Source organism: Vombatus ursinus, unplaced genomic scaffold (assembly GCF_900497805.2).
Source record: "Vombatus ursinus unplaced genomic scaffold, bare-nosed wombat genome assembly UNPS02014863.1, whole genome shotgun sequence".
NCBI lineage: Eukaryota > Metazoa > Chordata > Mammalia > Diprotodontia > Vombatidae > Vombatus > Vombatus ursinus.
The window spans coordinates 11646478-11666714 of record NW_020954641.1 but is presented as its reverse complement, the minus strand read 5'-3'; the positions used below and the strand labels follow the sequence as shown (position 1 = coordinate 11666714).

Here is a 20237-nt window from a genome sequence, read left to right as displayed (position 1 = left end):
GTATTTTAAAATGTAAAATATGAAAAATAGAAAAAAATAAAATTTTGGATCTCTCCATCTTTTGGTTTCTTTCACTCTTAACACTGTTTTTATTCATGACTTCTATTGTTTCCAAAAGGCCAGATGCATTTTCAGAGATCACTGTGGTGTAATCGACAGAGTGCTGGATTTGGAGTAAGGAAGACCCAGGTTCAAATCTCACCTTGGACACTTACTAGCTTTGTAACCTTGGACAAACTACTTAATAGTTTGGACAATGCCTCAGTTTTTTCATCATCTGTAAAACGGGGAGGAAGTTGGATTACAATGGCCTCTAAGGTCCTTTCCAGCTCCAAATTTATGCTCCTATACTCTCATTTGTCCTGAAAGGAGGTACAACCCAATGGTAAAATTTAGAATGGTATGACTGCCTTGAATCAAGGAGTACCTTTGCTGAATGTGCTGTAAGTAGGGGATCAATGAGAAGCCAGTTTTCCCTATTCGATGCCATCACTTATAAAAATAGAAGCTGGAGCATCAATAGGTCCTACCAAAGTTATTAGGACCAAATTGTAAACACTACAATAAACTGGAGTACATAGAAAGAAGGATGTTCAGGATGGTGAAGGGATCAAAATTACCCATATAAGGATGGGGATATTTACCCTGGAGAAGAATAGACTTGGGTAGGGGAGCATGAATGTCATCTTTGAATATTTAAAACATTATGTATAAAAGAGATATTGTGCTTATTTAACTTGACTCCAGAAGGTAAACTAGGATCAATAAGTGGAAAGCACCACTTTATATCAGAGAAAAGTTCCCAATGATGAAACATTGAATGAAAAACCTCATGCAGCAGTGAGTTCCCTAATGCCAGAGGAGGCAGATGAGATTTATGTCTCAGGATGGATTAGATTAAGTGGTTTCTGAGGCTTCTTCTAGTCTAAAATTCTATGGAATTCAGAACTGCGAGAAACCTTATGGGTGCTCCAGTCCAACTGGAAACAACAAAGAGGGAACTGAGGCATTGAGAGGTCAAGTATCTTTCCTGAGGTCACAGAGAAAGTTAGTGGCAAAGTTCTTCCTATATGACACCATAGGTAACACACTACAAAGGGCAGAGAGGGCATATGTGAAGTGTTTAACATGAAAGAATAACCTCAATGGACATAGCTGGACAATTAAATGGACTGAAAGAGGAATGGAAATCGAATCGTGATAGATTCTATGTAGACCCCAAGTAGTGGAGGGTAGAGGGACCACACAGTGTACCTGAAGAAGCAGGGAAACATTATTTAGGAGGGCAGGCTCTGCCGACTGAGCTGTCTGGGCAAGTCACTTCTCTCTGCGCTTCATCTATAAAATGAGGGGCTCAGCGAGGTCCCTTACCAATCCAAGATTCAATGGTTTTACTCTGAACTATAACCCTTTAAAATTTTGTACTCTCTGCTAAATGATTGGGTGGTTTAAAGGTTTTATCAAACGAATGTTTTTTAAGACTAAATAAAAAAAATCCATAAGGAAAACTTTCCAGGTATAATACAGCAGGTAGATCTCTCCAGGAATATATCTCTGAATGCTGGGATTTTCAGGTTCTGTTTAAATGTTTGTATATAGTAAAATGTAGTTAAACGCCTTAGTTTCCTCTTCCTACCACCTCTCCAATTAAATCTCATCTCAGATACCCTCTATTCAGTTGGATTATTTTTAAAGGATTATTCTTAATGACACTTTCAATAGTTGTTATTAGGGGATAAGGAGTACTTAAGAGAGGCATATAAATAAATACTAAGTAAAACTCTCCAAAGCAAAGTAATCTCCATGTACTCTGGTAGTCTTAGCTTTGGTAATAATATCAGTTCTTTTACTAAAGTTCTTCTCTGGTACCTCACTGTGGAATGGAAATGACACTGGGTTTTCAAAGGCTGTATTAAACAGAGCAGAGATCCTGGCTGGGCCTTGGCCAAGCTGGAAAGGTTTCAAGTATGGGCCCAGTGACAGACTAGCTAGATGTCTTATCAGAAGACCAGCTCAGCTACATTTGAAGGTTCATTGTTAGAAGGTTGGCCACTGGATTATATATTATTTCAGACTCAGCAACTCACAAAGACCAGCCCTTAAAATGCAGAGGGCCTGTGACCTGTCTCTTTCTGGAGTGAATACCTATACTGATGAAATCATGGATCCTATGGAATACTGATCTATTGTAATTATTATTAACAACACAACAACAAAAGTGCTCCCTTCTACTAACTCACACTTACATTATAAGCTCTTTAAAAATATATTGTAAAATATTGTAAAATTGTATATTGTAAAATTCCTTAAAAAATTGTATATTGTAAAATTCCTTAAAAAAAATCTCTGTAACCCTGGCTGTTTAACAGTTGCTTCATTAATGTTTGCTGAATAGAATCAATGCTCTTTATTAATTTTTTTCTTTTTGTCTAGTCGTGTGATTTCATTGGTAGACTAGCAATCCATCCCAACTTCAGCCTTAGAGAGTTGGCTATGACACTGAGAACACAGGCATTCATAGAACATGGGCTAGGCCTGGTGACCTATCCTACCCATACTCTATGCACACCTAGGTTGAAAGGTTGCTTGCCTATAGATACATATCTATTAAGTTTTATAAACAAGACTAGAATCCAGGCCTTCTTGATTCCAATGCTGGCTTTCTATTCATTAAGCCAAGGTGCCTTTCATTTCATTTTTACGATAACCTCAGTAAGATAAGGCAGGTAAAGTCTCTCCCTTCCATCTCAATCCTACCACACACATTTTACAATAAGGGAACAGATACCCCAGAAGGTTAGCTAACTTACTTCTAATAACAGATTCAAACAACTTGCTTCACATAACAGATCTCTCATAGAACTCTGCTTGAACCCCCTCCTACAGCCTCATCACATTCTATTTTGCATCCTAGTAATTTGTTTTTGTCATGTTTTTCATACTTTAAGGGAGGTGACAATATTTTATGTATTTTTTTTTATTTTTTTTTCTTGGTACCCAGCTGGGGCCTTAAATTTGCTTAGTAAAGTGCTGGATAAAAGTTTGTTGAAATGAACTGAGTTTAAATGAAAGGTGATGCTAGATCTAAAACTCAGGTGTCCTCCATACTCCACACCAAGCCCATTATAGTACACTGTCTTTGGAATTCACGTCTTCCTTGTATTTGGAATTAACTTCCTAGATTAAAAAAAAATTGAGTGCTTAACTCCTTTGTACAGGGCAGAGCACTAGTGATATTCTTTTTATTTAATAAGTTTAATATTTGTTTTTCCTTATGAAAAAGACACTTCAAAAATTCACATAAATGCACTAAACTAACCCACAACTCTGGGTGAAGGGGATTTTGTGTGATTTCATCTATGAAAGGAACTTCCATTGAGGAATTGCCAGCATATCTGTGCTTCTGAAACTTAGAGTCTTACAGAGATGTCAGGAAGCACTGAGAAATTAAGTGACTTATTTAAGGTCACACAGCCTATATGCAGAGGTAGGATTTGAATCCAAGTTTTTCCTGGATACTAAGGCAAGATCGTTAACCATGCTATACAATCTCAAGCCTTAGGGGCTATTTAAAAAATATATCCTTGTGCATCATTGTGAGGGAGGGGATACCAGGATTCAAAACTTGGTTTTCATACTTACTTGATGTTATGAAAAAAATTACTCTATTTGGAGTTGAAAGACTGCAGCCTGAGTTCTAGATCTCTAAAACAAGCTAACTGTGTGACCCTAGGCAAGTCATTTCTCTGATCCTTAGACCTCAGTTTCCTCACCTGTAAAATGATGGGGTCAGACTAGATGGCCTCCAAGGTCCCTTCTGGCTCTAAATCCTATGCTATTTCTGTTTATTCTCAGGGGAGAAAAGGTTTCATTTCATTAAAGATAACATGGACTTTTATAAACTGGTCATTTTTGATTTTTCAGGTTATTAGGTGGTACAGTGAATCAAGTACTGGACTTAGAGTCAAGAAGACCTGAGTTCAAATCTAGCCTCAGATACCTACTGGCTATGTGACCCTGGTCAAGTCACTTTGCCTCAGTTTCCTCAACTGTAAAATGGGGGTAATAATAGCACCTACATAGCTCCTAGGGTTGTTGTGAGACAAAATGAGATCATAAAGCGTAAAGTGCTTTGCATACCTTAAAGCATTATATAAATCCTAGCTGTTATGTTATTATCAATGTTACTATTATTATTATTAGTCCTTTAGAACTTCCTTCATTATCAACATAGGTATGAATATTGGCTCTGCTAGTAAAATCCTGGGAAAGTCACAGGATACCAGACTCAGCCTCAGAGGCTGTCTTATCTATCCTTTCATTTTACAGATTAGGTAACAGGGCCACAGAGAAGTTAAATGATGGTCCAAGGTTACCACAATGGGATTATCAGAAGTAGAATTTGAACTCAAGCCCTTTGTCTCTAAAGCCAGTGTTCTTTCCACTGTCACACGCTGTCTCCCCCCAATTAAGTCAGAACTGAAGAGACCTTTGGGGCCTCAGTTGCCCTATGAGTAAAATGGGGGTCCTGATCCTTTTTCATGTCATGGAATACTTCAGCAGTCTGGTAAAGTCTGTGGAACCCTTCTCACAATAAAAGTCATACAGAAAATTACACAGGAAAGCAATTACATTGAAATATAGTTATCAAAATGTTTTAAAAAACAAGTTCATGAACCCCAGATTAAGAACCCTGGACTACATGATTTTTTCAAAGTTTTATATAGATTTAAAGAATTTTTTTGTTTGTTTTTTTTGGTGAGGTAATTGGAGTTAAGTGACTTGTCCAGAGTCACACAGGTAGGGCATGTATGTGTATGAGACTGGATTTGAACTCTGGTCTTCCTGACTCCAGGGCCAGTGCTTTATTGACTACATGATTTTTAAGATCTTTTCTAGCTCTGAATCCTAAGATCCCTAGAAAGTCTCTTTCTCCACGGCTGTGCCTCCATTTGGTACTCATCACTTTGGTGGTTGTACTCATGGGTACAGAGTTTAAGTAGATTATGTCACCTATTTAAACTACACTAGTTTAAATCATTACTTCTGGCCTATTTGAACTATCACTAGTCCCAAAGGAAGCAGCTCAAATTCTTTAGCAAAAGGAACATCTATCTACACAGCACTGAATCAGTTTTCTCATCTCTAAAATGTGGAAAATGGACAAGATGATCTCAAAGGTGACCTTTGGCACTAAAATTTTGGAAACTTTTGTGCATATTTTGGGCCTCCAAGCTAAGAAATTTTAAAAAATCATCGTACCGTCACAGGATTAGAGTTAGAAGGAACCTTAACAGTTATTTTACAAATAAGGAAATTAAGGCCCAAAGATGTGAATATTTCTTGCTCCCATAGGTAGCAAGAAACCTTGGGCTTCAAACCCAAGTCTTCTGACTAAATCTAGAACTCTTTCTACTAAGCCATTTGCCCTTTATTAACTGAAAGGTTAAAAGAGACTCTCTTAATCTTGATCTTTGTCAATATATGGACTGACTTAATAGTATTTAAATACTCCTGTGTTATACAGAAGGTAGAGATTTACAGGTATCATGATTTTGACCACTGGTGGCTATTCAGGAGGTTGGTAGCAATGGCATGAAATGAAATCTCCTCATCACAGGATCCTAAAAGGATGAGAATTGACTGTAAATTATTCATTTTGCCACACAGCAATGGAGCAATCACCTAATGCCTGTGTTTGAACAGTAACAGGGCATCTGGAGAAATAGGAAAAAGTCAGTGCAAAGAATGCAGCATTTGGAAGCATTCAAGTGATCGGCGGACTTTCACTTCAGCCACGTTTGACTTTCTGTTGATCTATCCATTAAAGGCATAGGATGTCCGCCTTGGTTTGTAGTGTGACAATGGGCTCAAGAAACTTGTAGAAATTTTGCTGGCTGCTCCATTTTTCTAAAACCTTTTAAGATTATAATGACATAAACAATCAACATTTACTCCTCTGACCTAAGTCACAAAGCTTGAATGTGAGCTCCTTTAAAGGGGCAGGTAGATGGCGCCATAGTGCACAGAGAGCCAGGCCTGAAGGCAGGAGAATCTGAGTTCAAATTTCGCTGTATGACCCTGTGCAAGACTTAACCTTGTTTGCCTCAGTTTCCCCACCTATAAAATGAGCTGAAGAAGGAAATGGCAAACTACCCCAGATGGGGTCTTGAAGAGTTGGACATGACTTGAGACAAATGAACAACAACAAAACTCCTTGAAGGGCAAATTTTCTGTTTGTATCTGTATTCCCAGGGCTTAGTACGGTGCCTGGCTCAGAGTAAACACAATTAATGTGTGTTGACTAACTGACCAAAGAAGTTTGGGGGTGTTTGTTTTGTAGGGGTGGTTTTTGTAATCATAATGCCAGTTTGCTTTTCTCCTGCATGGTGCTAGGTACCTTTTTAAATTAAGAGAGGAGAAGAAACAGGGTAGATTAAGAAAAAAAAAAATCACCCAAACAAGGTAGTTGTTTCTCCAAAAAAAATGCTGTTAGGAACTTCTGTTGATTTGATCAAGGTTTAATTTTACGAATCAAACACTAAATAGTTTAAATCTATATCTGCGCCCATGGCTCAGAGCTGTAAGTAGGATAAGATGACCAGGCTTTGCTCTAAAATTTAAAGAGCAATGATAGCACTCATACTCCTTCAGCAAGGAGACACAACTGAACTTAGTACCTAGTTAGCAAGAACACTTAATTAAAATAAGCAGCAATCAGATAGCAATATTCCTTCCTTAAGCAGCGAGGTTCCTCCTGATCATCATCCTGTTCTATCCACACCCTAGGCATCAGCTTTATTTTTTCTACCCCCATGGGAGCTTGTGTCCTGATAGTGGAAGTCTTGTTGTGAGGTCTCACCCTTTCAATTTGTCTTTAAAAGCTGAGTTGAGGGGACCTTTCATGGTATCTGCCTCAGGCACCACCATTATTGCTAGTTAGGTCTCTGCTACAGCATTATAAATCAGAATATCATAATGACTTCTCAAAATTTACTAATTAGTATTAACTTTACCTTGGAGAAACAGAGGGCATCTCCTTGTTAGACTGTAGGCTCTTTAAGGGCAGAGACCTTGGCTTATTTAAACATTATATCTCCCCTGGTGTCTAGCACAGAACTTAATGTTTTTTTTTATCACCTCTTTTTTTTTCTCTCTCTCTCTCTTTCTCACTTCCCTCCCTCCCTATCCACATCTCCAAACTGTTTCCTCTTTCTTCTGTAAGTACAATGACTCATTTCATTCTTTCATTCATCTGGGAGATAGGGTTATTTATCCTGTGACTTCTAAATCAGTCATCTGAGGAAGAGATTAAAAAAAAAAAAACACCCAACATACTATTTCTCTCACTGCTTACCAGACAAGGAACAAAATAGAATAATGTAGAATCAAAGAATATTTTTGTGTTGGAAGGGGTCTTAGAAGAAAATATCTAATTTCACTTCCTCACAACAAGGAAAACTAAGGCTCAGAGAAAGTAAAAAATTTTGCTCAAATTCTCATAGCTTAGGAAATTGCAGCCTACTCCTTATTAATAATAATAATTAATAATTAGTAATAATCATGATGATCATGATAATGACATTTATATAGTGCCTACTATCTCCCAGGCTATCAACCTTTCTGTCTATTTTACAACATTCTTATGAAGCTATATGGGATGCAACAACACCATTGCTTTTCTCCCAAATGTTCTCTGGGATACCAGGAACTTTCAAAAAAGTAAATGTTGCAGCTATTTCTATAATTTCAGGGACCTATGGGCTTTTGCAGAGAGGCAGATAAGTCCTTGATGCTAAAAGCAAAGCCCTTTATCAGGGATGTATTTCAATTCACAGTAAGGGAAATCAGAAGACCTAACTTGGGGCAAGGAGTAGAGGAGGGGCAGGACCGCTGAAAGGATCAATGCAAATGATACATCTGAGTCTCAGCCACTACACAGAAAAGGATACAACTTGGGTGTCCAAAACCCTCCTAGAGGGAAATCATTAGGCCTCTGGTGTGGTGAGTGATCTTTGTGTTATATAGCAGGAGTAGAAAGGGGGTTGAAGATATTATGAAAGACTGCCCTCTGGACTTGGCATATTTAGGTGTAGCCCAGCTCCACTTGCATCTTCTAGCTCACCTTCCATCCTGCACACTTAAGAATTTCTCAGCAAAGGAGACAAGGGCCAGGGCCAGAGGTTTTTTATAGGGAGGGGATGGAGTCTTGCTCAGGTGCATCTGATTGGTTTCCTGTTTCTGAGGTGACAATCAGCGAGATACCAGGGATTGGCTAGACGGCTCCTGACGCAGAAATTTTCAGCACAAAAGATCATAGCATGGAAAATCTCAGATTTAGAAGGTTCCAGAAAAGAGTGGGGGTACCAAGCAGGAAGACGGCTGTCTAAAGCAGAGGTAGTTTATTCTAGGCATAGGAGCTACTCAGAGAGGCTCTCCCCAAACAAGAGGATTTCCTGACTACCATAATAACTGGCCACTTTGGAGCTCCCAAAGTGAAAACGGGGCAACAGGATGCTGTTTTCTGTGATTCTATAGTTTGATGTGAACATTGCTCTCTTGGGTAGAGGGACATAAAAATGAGATGGGGACTGATGAAAGGGAAAAATAACCACTAGACATGCTCAAAACAGTATTCATCAGAGCTTCTCCAGGCAACTGAGGAACAGGAGAATGCAGAGAATCCAACCATCTGTCCCGTGATATCTTTTCATGCAGGGTGAGAGGACCCAACTGTATCTTACCTACTTGATGGAAACTTGATTTCTGGAATGATTTTATCTCCCTATCAGTTTGGCTGTCATACAACTATTCCCCAACCCCAAACTCCCTGTCTCCACATTTCCTTTGTGGAAAAGCACTGGAATCTCTTCCAGAATGTTGAGCTCATTTTTTTTTTCCTGGTTGTTTTAGTGGAGGGGGTTTTTCTCTGGGGTCTGTGAGCTCTTAAAAAAAATCAATAACTCTATTTCAGTGTAACTAGATTCCTTTGTAATTCTGTATATTTTATTTTATGCATTTAAAAACCTTTTTTTTTTCCATAGAAGGGGTCAATAGACTTCACCAGATTGCCATAGGGGTCCAGGACACAAAAATGTTAAGAATTCTGTTTTAGGGCATAAAGAGGGTCAGTGTAGTCAGAGTAGAGAGAGAGAGAGCTGACATTGAAACTAGGAAGACCTGAGTTCTAGTCCCACTTCTAACATACTGGCTGTGTGCCTCTGAATAAACGACTTAACTTTTAAGAACTTCAGACAACTCTCTAAAGACTTTAAGTTGTAGAAAAGATTCTGACCTGAGTTGGTAGATGGAGTTTCCTCACTTTTTAAAATTCCATATACCAGTGAAATCACAGACCTGATCTCTATCCCTTTAGTGCCTAATGCAAAGCTGCTGCCAAAGCATGTCCAGCCAGAACTTTGGTCAAGAAAATCACACAGCCAAGATGCTTGAGTATAATGAAGCCAATTAAGCAAGATCTTTAATTAACTGGAATATTTTTTGGGAAAAAGAGGCCAATCATAAGAAAATAGGGGATTTTTTCTTTAAAAAAAAAGAACAGATAAAGTCTTGGCACTAACATAGAATCCACAGCCCACAGCTCTGACATCTGTTTGTATCTACAAGCCGGTATAATGAGAATTGAGAATTGAAAGTGAATTATGACCCTGAGGCACTTCAAGGTTTTCAGTCACCAAAGAAAGTTTCAGTTATATACCCTATCTATACTTGGGTCTACTCTGTAAGGCAAGAATGCATTCTAATATAGTTAAGAAAGATTTTAACAACAAAGAAAACAGGATTTCTACCTCACTCTCAGTTAATCAGAAATAATGAGTTCCCCAAGCATTCTGGTTACAAGAGATATATATATATTTTTAAATAGAGCAGCTATTCTTTAAAAATCAGGGGAAATGATTTTGGGTTCCAAGGCTCTTCTCACTTTCTCTCTATGGTAAAAGATAGCTTCTGAGTCTATATTAAGCCTTTTATTTCAAGTTCATAAGAGGGGAAGTCTGGATGAAATGAAAAAAAGGGCTCATGCAACATGAAGGAGAAAATGTATGTGGGGAAAAATGCATTTGTGTTCAAGTATTCCAGCAGTAGGATAGGAGTTAAGAACGCACCTTGTGCCCTGCAAATTTAATCCTGATTGCCCAAACTGATCACAGTTTTCAGGGAAACAGAGAAAGAAATCAAATTCTTGTGGCAGTTTTAGGCTTTTGTGAAGAAATGACAACCTGTATATTCAAAGTTATGTTATGACTAACACTCTGCCTCCAAAAACAGTTGAAGTTAATAGAATGTTTCCATTTATTAGAGACACTCTACCCAGATATTCTGCAAATAGGTGGAAATGGAGCTGTTCTCTTTCAGACTGAAGACTTGATTCTCAGCATCCCCAATTTTGTTGATTTCAAGAAAATTACCACATGGCTAGAAAAATGCAAATCACGGAGAGCTCACCAAGAAGGAAACCCAGGAAAAGTGACTGGGCTTCAAAGAAAAAACTGCAGTAAAATATTTAAACATAATTAGGGGACAACTACATTCTCAGTTCCTATAAGGGACAACTTTTATTGGAGAACAGGAAGTCGTAAGGCTGAGTTAACATCTCAGATTGGTAGTCATAAAAGTCTTGAGTCCAGAATCCCATTTCAGCATTTACTACCAGCATGACCTTGAGCATGCCACTTAATCTGGCTCAGTCTTTCCTCTCTCATCTGTAAAATGGAAATAAAGCACTCACCTTGAAGGGTGGTTGTAAAGTTAAAATAAGACAAGATATTTTGCAAACCATAATTAGAATGTAAATGCCAGTTACTGTTATTATTCCATTCTTCTCATTTTCAATGGAGTTCAGAGAGAAGTGGTCCTACAATTAATTGCCATCTTTGTCTTTTTCACAGTTAATGTTTGGTAAAATACCATATAGGTAGATAAAAAAAATAATTTTTGTAAATGAGATGTAAGCTCATGTTGTGCAGAATGACTCAAAGCATTATTATTACTATTATTATTATTATTTTCAGTATGAAGTGTTGGAAACATCTTTCTGGATAAACTTTCCATATAGATAAGAACCAAAACCCTCCCAAATGTACAGAAGTCTTAACTAAACCAAGACCATAGATAAGACATAAGTGTAAAAATATTAGTTCTTTTCCACCAAATCATATCCCTCCTTCAAAATTCTGCTTCAGAATTCTGCCTTTTCCAGGGATTCAATTCAATTTAATTCTCAATACAATTCAATTCAACAAGTATTTATTTCCAGACATATTGGCTTCAAACACTGAATTTTCAATGGCCATCAAAGTCTTAATTTTAAGTTTGATGCTTCTAGTATCTAATTCCCTAGGCACAACAGATAAGGCTGCTATTGACAGGGTTTTGACCCAACTACAAAAGAATGATGGACTGAAATTAACCCTTATCTTTCTGTGACAGGGCTTTTGTTACCAACTGAGCCACACTGTGATTTTTTAGAAATTTTTGTGATTTCCTTTTCCATTTGCTTTTTGTTGTCAAAGTAGGTTTCTGTGATTTGGGAAACAAATGGCATAGCACATCTTAGAAATCCCCAAGCCAGGATCATGGAATCTCAGAGTTGGGATGGGAACTCTGAAGCTATATGAGAGGCAGTGGGGTAGTACAATGGTTTGAGTGCTAGCAATGGAGCAAGGAACTCACGAGTTCAAATCCAGCTTCAGACACTTCCTTGTTGTGTGATCTTGGGCAAATCACTTAATCTCTGTCTATCTCAGTTTCCTCAATTGTAAAATAAAGAAGATAATAATAGTGCCTACCTCCCAGGGTTGTTGTGAGGATAAAATAAGATGATATTTATAAAGAACTCAGCACAGTGCCTGGTACATAGTAGGCATTTAATAAATGCTTGTTTTCTTCCTTCCATTTTAATCTAATCCCCCCCACACCAAGTAGTCATTCACCCTTTGTTTGAAAAATTCCCTCAGAGGGGCAAAACTCATGTCAGGAGGCAGCCCATCCCATTTTTGCATAGGTCTAACTGCTAGAAAGTAGTTCTTTATATCAAACCTAAATTTGTATTTTGTTTGTATTGCTTCTAATATTTCCCTCTAGGGTCAAGCAAAACAAGTCTATGTGACAGCTCTTCAAATACTTGATAACAATTATAATGTACTCCCTCTAAATCTTTTTTTCTTCAGGCAAGTGGCACAAGGGAGGGAATGCTAGACCTAGAGTCAGGAAGACTTGAGTTCGAATCACATTTCCTGGGCAAAGTTAACAACTCTGCCTCAGTTTCTTCCTCTGTAAAATGGAGTTAATAACATCACCTACTTACCATGGTTTACTGTGAGGATCAAATTAGACAATATTTGTAAAAATGCTTTGCAGACCTTAAAGAACTATCTAAATGTTAGCTATTATTAATGCTACCATTTAATTCTCCAGGTGTGGGGAATCTGTGGCCTCGATTTATTCTATTAAGTTTGGATTTGGTCAAAGGGCCACACTTGAGGACCTAGAGGACCACATGTGGCCTTGAGGTCACAGGTTCCCCAACCCTGGACCACACAGAGGGCGATGAAACCATCACCTCTGTGGTCCTAATGTTCTGCCTATCAATGCAGCCTAAGATTTCCCGGGCTTTCTTGACTGACACGTTGTTTCCTACAGCGTTTTTTTATCTACTTAACTTTCCTATTTGGTCTTGCTGGGTGAGAACAACTATGAAATGTTGAATCATCTCTAACAATTCAGTAAACACTTGAAGGTTTCTTTTCTCAACGTGGAACATTTTCCAGTGTAGCTAGTAGCTCTATGATACCTTGTGTTACCATGGAGCGTGTATAGTGTATGTGTGCAGTATGTGTAGAGTATGTGTGCAGTATGTGTAAAGTATGTGCGGAATGAGGCTTCAGAGCACAAAATGGCTGGAGAAGTGTGGTTGGAAGAAAGATATCATTTCCATTCCTGATTCCAACACTTAATAGCTGTGTGACCCGGGGCAAGTCAATTAACTGCTTTCTGTCTCAGTTTCCTTATCTGTCTAAATGGGGAGAATAATATCAGGAGCACTTACCTCACAATCATTGTGAGAATTTAATGAGATAATATGTCACTGGCTTTGTAAATCCTTAAAGTCCCTTTATAAATGTTAGTTATTATTTTTTTTAGGTGAATATGATTTCATTTGTATAGGGAACTTCCAATTAAGAAACTCACTCTAGCAATGCAGATCAATGAACAGTTTTAGATGACAGCGTCAGAGCCCTGAAGCCAAGTTCTTTGGCCAGGGGTCACACAGCCAGTATGTCAAAGGTCCAGCTTCTAGCTCTTCCAAATCTGAGGCTCACCCCTACCTACCACACCACACTGCCTATCATTGTTATTCCTGATAGGCAATGTGACCAGAATGGGTCAGCCATGGAATCATGAAGATCTGGGTTCAAATTTGATACACAATGGCTATGAGACCATCTACTTCACCTCTCCTTGCCCTTGGCAACTTTCTAAGACTAAAAGCTATGGATAAGCTACTGAAATTGCTGATTTGCATCAGTGGGGGGAGTTGCCTTACCAGGAGCTACACAAATTAATGAAGCCACAGACCTGGACATTAAAAAAAAAGAAATTTTGGATAATAATCAAAAAGACAATGATGTGGGAGAAATGGCAATAGGAGAGGACTGTTGATGTGAGTCCATTGTGATTTAAAAAAAAATCAACTATGGGTCTAATTCATGCCTTACTTTTTAACCTCCCCTGGTTAAACTAAAGGTGAAATTGCCTTCAAAATCAAATTCACTGAATGGCTTGTTTCTTGAAAAGAGTGGCCCATAAGAGGAAGTAAAAATGGGACCCTGCTGGGTTTCCTGGGTTAGTGACCCCAGTCAGTTTAAAATCCAGAGTCAAAGCAAGGATGAGGTGTTTCCGTATCCTAGGCATGGCTTAAAGCTATGTCCTGCTGAACTGGAAAAATCACATCCCTTACATATGTGATGGCTTCAGACAAAATTAGTGAGACCAAAGAGCAAACAAAAGAAAAAAAAGTGATACCCATGTGTTGTGGAGACCAGAATTTACTAGTATTAAAATTATACATACTTAAATAAAGTCATATTAAAAGTGTCTCTTGTTGTATTCCAACGTATGTTGTGCCTTAGGCATTTGCCTACCTTGCCTATCCCTAGTCCCGGCTACCTAGGGAAGTCACAGCCTCCAAGCCACCACCCCAACTCTTCATGTGCCCTCAGGAACTCCAGAAGAATGTGGCATGTAGAAATTTCTTTGACTAAGGAGCCTGGTAATAAAAAAACCTTAAAATATTCCAAGATGAAACAGTATAGAAAACAAGAACATACTCTTTCTTGATCATAAACATTTAATTATTTCCCTTACCTTCTTTGCCCCCCCCTACCCCTGCCAAAATTTGCAAAGGATTTGGACTTCAACTCCACCCTCATGCCCCACCCTTCAACCCATTTTCATTAAGTGTTCCTCCAAACAGACCAGTGTTTGGAAAAGTAAGAGTAATATTCACAACATCTGGGTGATACAGACTAAGAATAGAATCATGTTCAACTCGGTGCATATGAGAAATATACAGACCTGTTGCAACCTTTATGTGATTTAGTTGAGAGTAGTGATTGGTCAAGATCTGACCAACCAGAGGAAGACAAGAGATATTTTTAAAAATTTTCTGCACTCTATCCCAATGCCTTTGGCAACCTGTCTTTGTGTTGCTAGGCAGTAAGTAACTCCCAGGTGAGTAGCATGAATTGTTTTCTCCCCCTCCATTTCCCACCCTCCCCAACGCTGTGATATTTTGTTTTCTAAATATTTGGTTAGGATCATAGATTTAGAATTGGGAGGTATGTTATAGGTCATCAAATCCAACCCTCTTTTATAGATGAGGAAACTGAAGACCAGACGGATTAAGGTTACTCACTAGTTAAGTGTCTAAGGGGTGATAAACATGCAGATCTTCCTGACTCCAAGTCCAAAATCCTATATGCTGCACCATACTTCTATTACCCTGCTAAGTTATGAAGACACATGGCAGGCAAGCTATCTGAATCTCGTAGCTCTGCCTTTGTGTCCTAAAGTTCTCTTGCCCTGCCTGACTGAGAACATAGAGAATCAATGGAAATACACTACCTAAGAAACTGACAAATGACCTTACCTACAACAGGGAACACAGGGATGATTAAAAAAAAAAGCAACTGATTAATGATTTACTACATGCAAAGGGACACACCTACTTGGACTTCTTGGACTTAATACAGATATGCTCATCTTAATGAAACAAAACAAAACCTCAAAACATCTAAGCCCATTATAATAGAGCAAATGGCTTAGGGGGCCATGATGATTTGTGTCACAGAGGTATCACCTGCTTCACGTAAGGGTCTCTTTATAAAATCATCTATTCTAGTGCATTCTCATGTACTATTAAGTATTTGATGGTATGTTTAGGAAGTTTACTATTAAGTATTTGATAGTATGTCTAGCAAGGACGGAAAAAATTAATGCTAAACTGTTAGGTTCTGCTATAAATTGAAGATCAATCAGAGTTATGGGTATAAGTGGGAAAACAGGATTCAATTTACAAAATAAACAAACAAAAACCCTCTGATTTATATTCAATTTTGCTTGTAGATATCTTCTGAGTGAGATGTAGTAATGCAAATAATTTAGCAATCAGACAAAATGATTCTATACAACTGTGGCAGAAAGAGATGTGACTGAAAGACTCTTATTCATTACAATTCACTGAGGGACAGGTACATGATCCGCAGGTAAATACTAGCTTTGCTAAACAGAAGCTGAAGGAGGGAATCTCTTGGTAGATTGGATTTCACTGGCAATCATATGACACAATTCCAGTAAGGTCCTCCATGGAAAACGCTCCCATACTTAGTCACTCCTTAGGCAGGATGACTACTTGTCACACATGTAGCCTAAGGTTTTCCTTTTTCAGGTATGGACTACAGCAGACCGCTGATGAGGCCCTTTCAACTCCCAAATTCTATGATTCCATTGACTCTGCTGACCTAGGGAAGAACCTATGGTGATGACAGAGTTGGTGTGTGATAGGGGAAAGAATAATGGACTTGGGAGTATGAAGACCTTGGTTAAAGTACTGGCTTTAATATTAGCTGTGTAATCCTGGGGAAGTCACTTGACCATTCTGATCCTCAGTTTCCTCATCTGTAAAACAGGGATAACCATATTTGACTAGTGGACAGGGTTTCAGTCTCTATAAAAACTTCAAGTACTATAGAAATGTGAGCTACGGTTATTATTAAAAGTAGCACTAGATAATATACTGGTGATAAGCAGGTGACACTCATACAGCTTTTAAAATGGCATCAGTCTGACAATTGCCATTCATCCTTACAAACTGGCTCTAAAAGCTGTCTTTCATCTAGCACTTATCTCTTTCCTAAGACAATGCAATTGGCCACACCAACCCCGCCTTGGTGGCCAAATCTGAAACAGGAGGCTCAAATGATTGTTTTCGCGGAAGGTGAATACAGCTTTTCTATTTCCAATGTAGATGGGATCATTGGGTTATTCCACTTGATCTATTTCCACAGGTGCTTCCAATCTACCACTTCCCTCCCCTCCTAAATCAGTTAGAAGATTGTGTTCCCTGGGATTACCATAGGTCTCTCTGGCTTCCTGCTGACAGCTTTAGTATGTACGGGCAAAGTACAGACTCACAGAATTATGGAGTTGTGAGGAATAGCAGAGTTTAAGTGAGGCTAATTCCCGCCCAAAGTGTGCATCCTATCCACAACAGCACCAATCTAGCTTCTGCTTTGAGGGCTACCTGTGACAGGAAACTCTGTTCCTACCCATATGTCCACTCTGCTTTTGGAGAGTTTTAATTGTTAAGTTCTCCCTTATACTGAGCCAAAATTTGCCTCTCATAGGTCCTAGTTTTGCTCCCTAGAGTCAAGCAGAGTCCCTCTTCATATGAAGTAAACTGGTTGGGTCACCTCATTAAAAGTCACAGGCTTTGGTTTCTTCACAATGTGCATAGACACATTGTCTTTTGTGGGCATGAGGATAGTTTTGGAATTCCCTCTCCTCCCCCCATCAAGTATGCTTAAAGCCCACTTACTAGGTAATTTCAACATTTCCTAGTGTCCACTTTAATATCAGAGATGGTGTTTATCAAGTGAGATAATGTATGTAAAGTGTTTTGCCAACTCCAAAGCACTAGCTAAATCCTGCCTGTTGTTATTATCAATTAGATGTTGATGTAGAAATGAAAATGACTGAGTTTCTGAAGTTTGAGGGAAGAGTGGGTTAGGTTGGCAGAGGGAGGGTAATTTTTCTATAAGAGAGGTCTCATGAAATAGTTAGCACTAACCAATTTCAGAATCTCTCAGAGCTAAGATGGATTATTTCAGAGCTATATACCTATGCTAGACATTTAAAACTCATGGAATCACTGATTATGATTAATTTAAAAGCAAGTCTAAAATGATGCTACCAATCTGAGCTAGTTTGGAATTGATATGATAAAATCAGATCCCATTGGCTTCTGGCAACCATGTCTTTACCATCATAGGTCTTTATGCTTTAATTTAGGAGAAACTGATGTATTTGGGTACCAACACCCTATATTTCCTTCATCCCTATAAACTTAGAAAGAAAAGGATTTGTCCAATGCTACCCAAGGGGTCAGATGAACTATGCTTGACTAAGGACAGCTTCTGCTATATCTGGTTGAGAAAAATAACTAATACGTTGGGTGAAAAATCACATTTGCTTTATGGCAGCTGGTGATTTTTTAAAAAAATTTATTTAGATTCCTTTATAAGGAATGTCGACATCTTTCATTTTCTCTCTTTAATAATGGAGCAAGAAGTTAGCATTATACTTGCCCTTTCCCCAAATGTATTCCCTGGGGGAGGCCTGAGTTGTGAAATGTAGGGACACCAGGGCTGTACGGCTCTCTCGCTAATATGCTGCGCACCCTGGTAGTTGAATGTGGTTAAGAAGAGTGGATTTCTTGCTTTTCTTAGCACTGAATGGGATTAACCGGGAATTCAAGATGTCATACCCTTAGGGTTTGCAGAGCACTATTCATACACTAGCCCTTTGAGTCAGGTAGCAAAATTATTATTATCCCCACTTTATAGGTGAGGAAACTGAAGTTTACAGAGGTTGTGACTTGCCCATAGTCATATAACTAGAAAGTATTGGAACTTGGACTCAAAACCAGATCATCTACCACTGAATCAAATGATCTTTTCATTCTGCTACTTTGCCTCTCTCATCAAGTCTCAAAAGTCTCACAGCATCCATTTCTCCCTTTTATTTCCCATGATCCTTCCCTGATTCATCTCCTTTGCTAATAATGTGGCTAGGCCTTCTTCGGCTCATCTCTGTCTGCAGGGCAGGGTTCAGGTTGGGTGTGTGAGTAGAGTGGGAATTTTCTCTTTCTCTTTTTTCCCCCAAGTACAAAGGTGACTTCTTCATGCATTCATTCACTCCTTCATCTGAGAGTCAGAGATACATATTCTTCTGTTTCTGAATCATTCATTTTAAGGAAAGGATAAAATAAATCTCTAATACATCCCTGCTCTCCTGGGTGAAATGATACCATCAGAATAATTTAGAATCATAGGATACTGGAAGTAGAAAGGAATTTAGGGACATTCTACCCCATCCTCCTCATTTCACAGATGGGGAAACTGAGGCTCATCGAGATAGGGAAACTGAGACTGAGATGAAGTGTCTTACCCAAGGTCACATAGTTGGCTAATGACAAATAGAGTATTCTTTACCCATGCAGCACCCTTTTCTATATTTCCAAAGAGAAGTATAGCTTTCTGTACCTACCATCAAAATCTTACATTCACCCAATGACACCAGCTAATAGAGAGAACTGCCAGACTTTGGGGCACAGAGGACTTTCCCCACTGGTTTGTAATCAGGCTGCCTTTTTCATGCCAGTTGGAAACTTTATGGGACTAGCTCTAGAGCACTTTGATTAGCAACGGTTTTTTCCCCCCCAGGCAGTCTGGGTGGAGATTGTGGGTGGTGATCCCAGTGGGGACCTCCTACAGCCTTTGTTTCCCACCGTCCTTTAGGGTCAATGCATAAAGTTAGGATTTAAATTGGAGAGGAGATCTCAGCAACAATGACTGGACTTTTTGTTTGTTTTTTTTTTGTCTCCATGCACCAGCCACAAGATCTCTTCATAGATTAGCACCTGCCCTCTGCCCAGAGGTCCCTTTCTGATTTGGGGTGAAATTCTAAGTGGCCCTCCTTTCCAACCTTGCCCCTACCAAACCTGTTACCCATCCTTTCTGTTCACATCCACTCTGAAAGGCACTCGATGTATACCGTGCAAGGTTCTTGCCCAGCCACGGTCCATCTGTTTCACCCAGCAACAAATATGGCATTTTCGGAGCTCCCTGGGAGCAACGGCTCTATTGTGACTTAATTAGGAGGAACCCCAGTTTGTGGGAGGTGAGAAATCGCACTTTGCTGCCTGCAACTCTTTGACCAAGACAACCCAGAGGGCTTTACCCCTTTTCAATTTTAATAGCTTTGCAGCAAGGGACACAGAAACGTGTACATACACACACTCACACATAGACACAGACACAAACACATTCACAGACACACAGACACACAGACACACAGACACACACACAGAGGAAGAACAAATCACAAAATCAACTCACAGGATCTCCAAATCACGCAGGGCTCTGAAGGCTCCATCTTCGATGCAGCTGATCTGGTTGTTGTCCAGTTGCCTGCAGAAAATGAAGGGGAGAGCATGAAGGCTGAGTAGGGAAGAACTGGGGGCTGCCTTGAAGCACAGGGGGCCCGGCGTCCCCTGGCCACTGGTGTGTCCCTCTACCCCTTTGCAGTCTGTGCTCGGCACCAGAGAGGAGGTTTGCTCACTGCCTGCCACGCTGCTCTGTCTCTCCACACTGACTGTCTGAAAGAACTGCACAGACGAGCACACCAAAGGCTGTCAGGTCTCAGTAAATATTAATTGCGCATTTTTTTTTTAAGGCAGAAGGGAGTAATTTCATTACATTAGGGCATCCAATCCATTACGAGCTCTTACTGTCATGTCACTGAAACAATTTCATTAAGCTAAAGGCCTGTAAATCATTGGAGGTCACTGCTCTGCCCTCTGCGACCTCCCAGAATGCCTCTTTTCTCTCTCTCTCTCTCTCTCTCTCTCTCTCTCTCTCTCTCTCTCTCTCTCT

General features: G+C 39.3%; 1 protein-coding gene across 1 annotated transcript in view; it reads right to left on the bottom strand.

Annotated features, from left to right (window-relative positions):
• Positions 1-20237, bottom strand: part of SLIT3 (slit guidance ligand 3) — a 722516-nt gene that overhangs the window by 168792 nt on the left and 533487 nt on the right. Inside the window, exon 6 of the mRNA XM_027841688.1 lies at positions 19701-19772. Within this exon, the coding sequence (XP_027697489.1) occupies positions 19701-19772 (72 nt within the window). The remainder of the gene's footprint in view (positions 1-19700; positions 19773-20237) is intronic.